The sequence below is a fragment of the Aquarana catesbeiana genome, linkage group LG06, assembly GCF_042186555.1.
Source record: "Aquarana catesbeiana isolate 2022-GZ linkage group LG06, ASM4218655v1, whole genome shotgun sequence".
In the NCBI taxonomy this organism is placed as follows: Eukaryota; Metazoa; Chordata; class Amphibia; order Anura; family Ranidae; genus Aquarana; species Aquarana catesbeiana.
Window position 1 is genome coordinate 232090468 of NC_133329.1, and position 9558 is coordinate 232100025.

The 9558-nt window shown below is 41.1% G+C and overlaps 1 protein-coding gene across 1 annotated transcript; it reads left to right on the forward strand.

Annotated features, from left to right (window-relative positions):
• The first annotated feature begins 6905 nt into the window (after positions 1-6905).
• LOC141148058 (hemoglobin subunit beta-3-like) lies at positions 6906-9165 on the forward strand. Its single transcript, XM_073635211.1, has 3 exons — positions 6906-6997; positions 8142-8364; positions 9037-9165. The coding sequence occupies exons 1-3, from the start codon at positions 6906-6908 to the stop codon at positions 9163-9165; spliced, it is 444 nt and encodes a 147-aa protein (XP_073491312.1).
• The last annotated feature ends 393 nt before the right edge of the window (positions 9166-9558 follow it).

The window sequence follows — 9558 nt, forward strand, 5'->3', positions numbered from 1 at the left end:
TGCCTCATATGCTTGAGGACAGAGAAAAAAGAGAAGCTTTGACTTCACGTTGCGAGTGCAGGTTGATCGCTGGAAGTCCCAGCCCTACGTCGTCTGCAAACACTGGTAGTCCTGGCAGCTGCATCAGATCTGGCCAGAGGGTAGCACGGGCCCGCTGAAGACTTGGCATCACAATCCTCTGCTGCCTTTGTCAGAAGCCACAACAGTCACCCTCAGTCTGCACCCACGGTTTCACAGAAGTCCTGTTCAGTGACCAGGCCTCCGCCCATACCCCTCCATACAGAGGATGAGGATAAGGAGATGGGAATAGACTGGCTGTGGCCGTCTCAAATGTCAGGCCCTGCCACCTTTCCTTCTCCTCCACCCGAGAGAACAGACACTGGGATTCTCAAGCCGGAGGCTCCTGAATTTGTACCTCAGGGTCAACCCCTTGAAGACCTAGAAGACACTCAATATTTCTTAGCAGGAGGCCCCAGAGACTCTCACTCTTCCATAGAGGAGGAAGAAGGTGCTAGTGAGCCTATAACATCTGCACCTAGGGAACAGAGAGAGCGTAGAGGTATCCGTCCACCCAAGAGACTGACCTATGATGTGTTGGGTGAGAACTCTAAAAAAGTTATTCTCAGAGAACCCTTGGTCCGCCTGAACTTTCCACCACAGATTTGGTGGAGAGTGACCCTAACTCACCCTCTGGTACATCTGGCTGGGCCATCCCGATAAAGGTGGCCGGTAGACAGGACAACCGCCCCTCTAGTGATAATTGGTGGAAGGTTCCTCTGTCTACTCTGTGCTATGAAATGAGCTGTTTGAGTTTGCACTCGGGTTCATATAAATATTAATTATTTGCTTTGTTGTTGCATTAACCTGTTTCCCTCAGCGTGTATTCGAAAGCATCAAGTCACTCCTGTCTCCTTTCATGCCTGAGTACATAGGCCACATTAGAGCCGTTTCAGCCTTTGACTATGCTATTTGAAATCTGCATGTAGTCCTACTTTACACTGTTATAGGACTGAGTTGCTATGGGGTGGTCTGTTATTATTAAAGTGTTCACTTCTGCTCTTGGGGTTGTTCGCTGTTGGGGAACCCCCTAAAAGCAGCCGGACCGTATTGCTCTTGATCTTTAGTCATTATTCTGCAGTTACTTCTAATGTTTGTTACCATTTCACAAAAATTTGACAGTAGAGACTATTTCTGTGTTTTAATACGTGTGTCTGGGATTACTGTGTTTGCACTTACACTATTGACAGGTGTGTCAGAGGGGCTGAGACTGTTCTTGGGATTGAGAGGCAGAGTACAGAATTAATTATACTTAAGCGCTTCCTGCAGGGGTAGCGCTACATATGTAAAGCTGGAGAGCACTAGCAGAAGTGTAATGTCTTGCAGACCTAGTGAGATTCCATTGATTCCATCAGTCCCCTGATGAAGTCATGTGGATGACGTAATGCATAGGGAGTGGCCGGGAGTGGATGTAGATCAAATACCGGAAGTGACATGAGAATGGCGAGGAAAACGCCACATTGTTACATTTTTATGCTTTTAAACCTTATTATTGATGTAAGAGTCCAATCTATTTGATTTAATAAAATTGGTTGATTATTCTGACATACTACACTATCGGAGGTTTCTTTCCTCTCTCCCCCCCCATGAGATACTATCACGGAGAGGCGCAGACCTGGTTGCGGAACATCCGTATAGGTACAACTTATGTTGGGACAGAGGACACCCTGGTGGCAGTTGTCGGAATAGGAGAAAAGATCTTTCAATAGAGATATATGCTGACGATCCAAGGATTTGAGGTGAGAGTTCTGGGAGCTTGTTTGTTGGATTGTACATATCTCTTCTCTTACTTATAAGGATTTGCGGGCAACCTGATATATTTATGAGGGCATGTTTTTGAGATAACTATCAACTAGAAAGATGCCCGACTAGAAGAGGATTTATATATCACTACATGGACTTCTTTATTATTATAGTTTATTTTGGATGTCTCAGATTACTTCCTCAATTCATTATCATCGTTATTATTTATTTATCACTTTTGTTTGGACTTTAGAACATTTTTTAATTAGATGTGTTTATACTGTTGCGCGAGATCATTGGTTTTATTTATTCATTTGAGTCCAGCTGTGTTTGATTATACTGATTGGACTTGATTAGGAAAGCCACACACCTGTCTATATAAGACCTTACAGCTCACAGTGCATGTCAGAGCAAATGAGAATCATGAGGTCAAAGGAACTGCCTGAAGAGCTCAGAGACAGAATTGTGGCAAGGCACAGATCTGGCCAAGGTTACAAAAAATTTTCTGCTGCACTTAAGGTTCCTAAGAGCACAGTGGCCTCCATAATCCTTAAATGGAAGACGTTTGGGAAGACCAGAACCCTTCCTAGAGCTGGCTGTCCGGGCCAAACCGAGCTATCGTGGGAGAAGAGCCTTGGTGAGAGAGGTAAAGAAGAACCCAAAGATCACTGTGGCTGAGCTCCAGAGATGCAGTCGGGAGATGGGAGAAATTTGTAGAAAGTCAACCATCACTACAGCCCTCCACCAGTCAGGGCTTTATGGCAGAGTGGCCCGACGGAAGCCTCTCCTCACTGCTAAACACATGAAAGCCCGCATGGAGTTTGCTAAAAAACACCCGAAGGACTCCAAGATGGTGAGAAATAAGATTCTTTGGTCTGATGAGACCAAGATAGAACTTTTTGGCCTTAATTCTAAGCGGTATGTGTGGAGAAAACCAGGCACTGCTCATCGCCGCATGGGCACCTGCATACGCGTGCCTCCACCTCGGGCTATGGGAGGAAGAGGATGTATTTACGTCACAGATGTACTCAGACCGCGTACATACGTGGCTGAGGTACATAGATGACGCACTCGTTATCTAGAAAGGTACCAAGGAGGAAGTATATACCTTTATTGACCTCCTAAATGACAATAATCGGAACATTCACTTGACCTATGTGGTCGCTGAGAAACAAATACCCTTCCTTGACTTATGGATTTCCATAGACAATGGGAAACTATGCACTCGCACTTTCCGCAAAAAGACATCGGCCAATACCCTTCTGAGGGCTGACAGCCACCACCCCCCTTGGCTCAAAAATGGGATTCCAGTTGGACAATTCCTAAGAATTAAAAGGAACTGTACCCGGAAAAGCGATATCAGAAAGGAAAACATTGACCTTTACAAAAGATTCCGGGAAAGGGGATACTCCCATGGTCAAATTCGAAAGGCCAGAGTTAAAGCAGCATGCAGAAGCAGAGAAAGTCTGTTAGCTTTGAAATTTAAACCAATAACCAAGAAACATACTGACACAGGCCCAGTGAGAATGATTAGCTCTTACGGTGTCCAGTGGGAATCTGTACGCAACATCCTAGAAAAGCATTGGGGCATTCTGCTCAATGGCCCAGGTATGGAGGACATTGTGGGAACTTCACCCAACCTAGTGGCCAAGAGGGCCAGGAATTTAGGAGATAACCTGATTCACTCCGAATTTTTGAAAAAGCCAAGTACCCCAGAAGCAAAGGAATGTACCCATGCAATCGGTGCCAAATCTGTCCATTTGTGGACAGAACTGCAATTTTCCACGATGTTCATGGACAGCAATCCTTTGAGATCCGCAATCTCATCAACTGCTCAACAAGCAAAGTAATTTATATGCTCACCTGCCCATGTCCAAAGATTTATATTGGTAAAACCAAGAGGCCCATCAGGACCAGGATAGGCGAGCACCTACTTGAGATCAAGGGGGAGAAAGAAAGAGACCCTGAAAGATCTCAGGAAAAACCATTGGCAAAGCACTTTGCCCTGTGCCACCAAGGAAAACCAGATGGCCTGAAGGTGAAAGGTATCTATGCACTCAAATTGTCACCAAGAACAGGGGACTTCAATCGTATCCTCCTGCAAAAGGAAAAAAGATGAGCTGAACCTACAACCTTTTTTAGAATCCTAAGAAATCTAGGTCCTAAAAAAATCTAGGTGCATACCAGGCATACGTTATGGGCTTGCTCTGGGGCTACGTGAGTGCTGGATGTTTAATTTTGATTTTAATATTAACTTTAATGTTTATGAGTCGCTATGTCAGCCATTTAGGCCTATATGTGCAGTGATCTGAGGACAAAAAAAGCTTTTTGCCTTCGGGATCACTGTCATATGTGCATGGATGAATTTTTATTTTATACTACTCATGGACCTTATTAAAAATCCGATACCAGTAGTGCTCCAGCATAAAACCACAAAGTCATTTGTATTGTGTTGGTCTATATCTCCCATTCTTTTTCATTTATATCTCTTTTCCTCTCTCAGTTTGTCCCCAAGTTTTCCCATATTGATATATCCAGTATCACATTTACATTGAATTAGCATCAGTGAAGAAGGAAAGTAGTCTATAGACATAGAGATAGGAAATGCTGTTTACAATGATACCTTCATGAACATTGTGACCATTGACTGAGACTGATGGTTTTGCAAGTTCCAGGATGCTTTAAACCTATAAGGAATTTTCAACATTAGGAAGATCAATCTGACTTAGACTTCATATGGACTGCCTTATTCAGGAAGAGGAACATGAACCATGTTTACCATACTTTTTTTGAAAATATCGGGCGGCGCTGTCGGAATGGTTCTGCCTATAAAAGAAAGCCCCTAGCCCCGCCTAGTTCAGCCGAAGCTACGCTAATCAGTTAGCGAAACGCAATGATGTCACAGGAGTCACGTGACGCCAGTCTACGACATGCCCCGTACTAACTGCACGGAGAAATAGGAGACACCGACAACATCATCACACGACCTGGATGCCACGGTCGTAGTCCCGTATACCCAGCGACTTCACTAAAAGAGGATGGGATCGTCCCACCATACATGAGCCGCCAGGAAGCAAGTAATGTAAAGGGGCCTCGACCAGGACGAGAATACAACGGAACAATTATAGACATTGTCGGCTATGGTAATGTACTGAAGCCCTATCCTCCTATTTACTCCATTCACCCAAAGAGCGCTGGTTGAATAAATTTGTACAAAAAATCATCTTTGTGCCTGTTTTGGATAGACTGCCAGAATATCCATTTACTATATCTGTGGAACTTTATATTAGCAGTCTTCTGCTAACTACTTCACTGCAGGACACTTGTTAGTCAGCTGAGATACATGTCGCTGCTATATGACGCTTGAACTGATATATTGAGACACATAGTCTTATAGTCTGGCTTTCCACTGACACAGACCAGGCTACATCTATGCTTATAACTTGAGAAAGCAACAACAAATCTCTCAGCCAGAGATGACCAGCAGCAAGGCAGTGATATTGACCAAACATAACAGCAACCATTCTAGTTGAAGACGATTATCCATTATAGAGTTACATTCATAAGCCAGATAGCAGTGCCCACATCCCCTCAGTTACCAAACTTTTCACAAATTTTTTTTTTTTTTTTCCAGCAGCAATCATATATCAATGATGTGTGTGCATTAATGCTCAATGCGAGCCTCCGGGGGGCCATTCACAGTGAAATTGAATTAAGGTCTCTTATGACACCTAATAGGGGCTCGTTGTCCCCTATGCACACATGCATTAGTGCATACATGCGAGGATATCGCATATCAATCTCACTGTGAATGGTAGATTGGTGTCCGGACTACCTGTGTTAGAGGTTTTATATGTTTTGTCTTGTTTATGTTTTTGTCTTTAATGTATGTTTTTTTTCTTTTTTCTGAATGAAGTTAGAACTTTACCCTCCTGTGAGGTATCTCTCCTTGTGAGAACCTTGAGGAGGATACAAAGTGAAGCTGTTTAGTCAATCAAGGTGTAATTTATTAACTTTTTTAATACAGTCCCAATGGGGGCAAATAAAATTTGGTATTTTTAAAGAAACATACCCAGGTTAGACTTTTTTGTTGCTGAAAAAGCCGCTTTTTGATCCTGGTAGGGATACCGGGATCTATCTGTTTGTTTGACCTGTCCAATACAGTCCCAACAGTGAAACATGGTGGTGGCAGCATCATGCTGTGGGGGTGTTTTTTAGCTGCAGGGACAGGATAACTGGTTGCAATCGAGGGAAAGATGAATACGGCCAAGTACAGGGATATCCTGGACGAAAACCTTCTCCAGAGTGCTCAGGACCTCAGACTGGGCCAAAGGTTTACCTTCCAACAAGACAATGACCCTAAGCACACAGCTAAAATAATGAAGGAGTGGCTTCACAACAACTCCATGACTTTTATTGAATGACCCAGCCAGAGCCCTGACTTAAACCCAATTGAGCATCTCTGGAAAGACCTAAAAATGTCCACCAACGTTTACCATCCAACCTGACAGAACTGGAGAGGATCTGCAAGGAGGAATGGCAGAGGATCCCCAAATCCAGGTGTGAAAAGCTTGTTGCATCTTTCCCCAAAAGACTCATGGCTTTATTAGATCAAAAGGGGGCTTTATAAATATTGAGCAAAGGGTCTGAATACTTAGGACCATGTGATATTTCAGTTTTTCTTTTTTAATAAATCTGCAAAAATGTCAACAATTATGTGTTTTATAATCTGTAACACAAATCTGTTGCCATGTTTCATGAAAGATATTTGTAAAAATGGGGTGCTCTGTATCACAAATTGTATCTGTTGCACAGCTGTTTGTCTTATCTGCTTTCAACTTATGCATGTTGAGACCAAGTTCTGTGCGATCACCATGTAGACATAGAAAATAAGCTATGAACAAGGCATGATATAAAACAGCAAAATCAGTTATATGATTCACTTATCAGTTTAAACGGAGATACAATACTATGACAAAGCACAAATGAAATGTAGGTGTAACTTACAAAGCTGACTATAAATAAAATGGGGAGAAAGTTGTATTTGCCATCCACCATCTACATCTTGAAGCAGGAGCTACTCTTATCTGACTTAATCCACCACCATGGTTCACTGGACTGGTGAAGAGAAGACCGCCATCAACTTTGTGTGGCAGAAGGTCGATGTTGAACAGGATGGACATGAAGCACTTACCAGGTATAACAACTTCCCTTGGTGTTGCTTTTTCAGAATCTTTCTACTATGCTACCAGTATCTTCTAGCCTGAATCAGTTAACAGTCTTCTAATGCTTTATTATTTCCTTGGTTTTAAATGGCAAAATGTAATTTAACTTAACAAAGAAAATACATTTTGATAGTTCATTGAATCAGATTTGGTTTTACCTAATAAGGCACGATGTAAAGTGGAATTCAATAGTTTTCCTTATTTCTTGCATATTTTACACCTTTTATTGTTTTTAGGTTGTCCAAATTCAATCATTGTGACTGTGAATTAGTAGAATAGAAAGTGATGAGAAATCTCCCCAGTGGGGCCACTGACAGAAAAAAAAAACCTAGGAGAGATTCCAAACCTAGGAGAGATTACCCACTCTATCCACATTTAAAATAAAAAAAAGAAATTTGTTATTTATTGCTGTCTGTGTCCCCAATAGGTGTAACCACCTTTTCTGTTTGTCCTGGTCACCATTATCACCTAGACTGAAAATGAGAGAAAATCGCAAATCTTGAGTTGCCACCAGAACAGGAATGGAAGGGAAATCTTCTAATTGGGACACTAGTTCTGGTGACAACTGTCTAAGAGGAGATTTTCACCATTATAGAGAAATTTCCTCTCACTTCCTGTTGTGGCTATAGGACGGGAAGTGAAGGGGAAATCTCTCCAATGGGACACAGGTGGAAAAAAAAACTAACCAAGGTTATAATCCTCCATTAATCTCTGGCTTGTTACGGTAATCTGTGCAATTATTTTAATCAAAATAATACTTTGCATGTATTTTACCAAAATGATAATTGCCATTTATTTATCTTTACTGATGTTTCTTTCTGTTATTTCTTTTCCTTTCCCAAGATGGGACTTCCTGAACTATAGTGTAATAAATGTTACTTTTGAAAGTAACATATATCTTTACACAGTATGATAACATAATTTTTTGTATTGTTCATATCCTTGCACACATACATGCAAGTAATAGTTGGGAAAAGTTCACAGGTGCATACCACTCAGTCATACAGGTACTGCATCATACCCATGAAGTTGTATTTATTCATTGATGATGTCTATATGTTTAAAGGATCCTGGTGGACAATATTAATAAAACATGTTTTCTTCTATTTTTCATAGGCTGTTTATAGTCTACCCCTGGACCAAGAGGTATTTCAAGCACTTCGGAGATCTCTCCAGCCCAGCTGCAATTGCTACAAATCCTAAGGTGCATGAACATGGCAAGAAGATTCTGGGAGCTATTGACAATGCCATCCATCACCTAGACAATGTGAAGGACACTCTGCACAAACTCAGTGAAGAACATGCTAACCAACTGCATGTGGACCCTGAGAACTTTAGGGTATTAATCTTAATATTTTATTTAACACGGGGGCTTGATTGCTTTTTATTGACCAAACAGAAATGTACTGTATGACCTTGTCACCTTTGTAAGTATATTTAAATCCAAAACTTTGTTCATTTTGAGGAGTAAGAAATCTTTAAAAACCCAAGCATTATTTTTTTTCTGCTATTTGTATCTAATGGGGGAAGATTTCCACATGCTTCCTGTCTTAGAGACTAAACAGGAAGTGTGAGGGAATCTCTAAAAGGTTTAGAAAACATAACCTCTTATACAATTTTGAATTGACTAAGTGCCCCCATTAGAAGATACCCTTTCACCTCTGGCTCTGGTGACAATTGTAGAGAGGATGGAAAATTATAGGGGTGCTAACCTTTCCGTTCTCCATTCAAAAAAAAAAAAGCTTTTGTTTTGAATATATCTTAATAACCAGAGTAATGGTCAATAGTAGTCCACAGCAACCAATTCTTCTTTAGCAGCACAAGGAATAAGTAAAAACTGCTCATCTCTCTTTGGTTGTAGTATACTTTGACACATTTTCAAACTTTTTTTACACTTTGCTTTGGGTAACTAAAAAAGCTGTTATATATTACTATCTTTCTAATGAAATAATTTGGTAATGTAATGATTTGCTTATATACTAATAACAAAGTGTTGCTTTTTTTTATGCAGCGTCTTGGAGAAGTGTTGGTTATTGTTCTGGCTGCCAAACTGGGAAAAGCCTTTAGTCCTCAAGTCCAGCAAGTATGGCAGAAGTTCACTGCTGTCCTGGTTGATGCTCTTAGCCACAGCTATCACTAAACTACAACATGAACAGAAATCAGCATAGTTTTCACTGAGGCTGTGTATTAATGTGTGTTCCATTTTCAGCACATGTAATAAAAACAAAAACCTGAAAAAAGCTCCCTCCTGTAATGTTATATTTATTTGTAATTGCTAAATTTACAATGTGGCTTGTACGTGAAAATAGGTTTGTTTGGTGTATTTCCTAGTTAGGCTAACTGATTTCGAAGGACAAAGATAAAGAGTCTGGAATGGATTTTTCATGAATGCTATTCTTATCCTGGCTCTTAATGGTCTCTGCCAAGGGAGGACTGAAAGTTTTGTTTCTAGGGGGCAGCCACAATCTAAAAACTAGTCTTTTCATGGCAGGGACACATTTCTGTGGGTTAGAAACAGTGTGCCATGCAATGT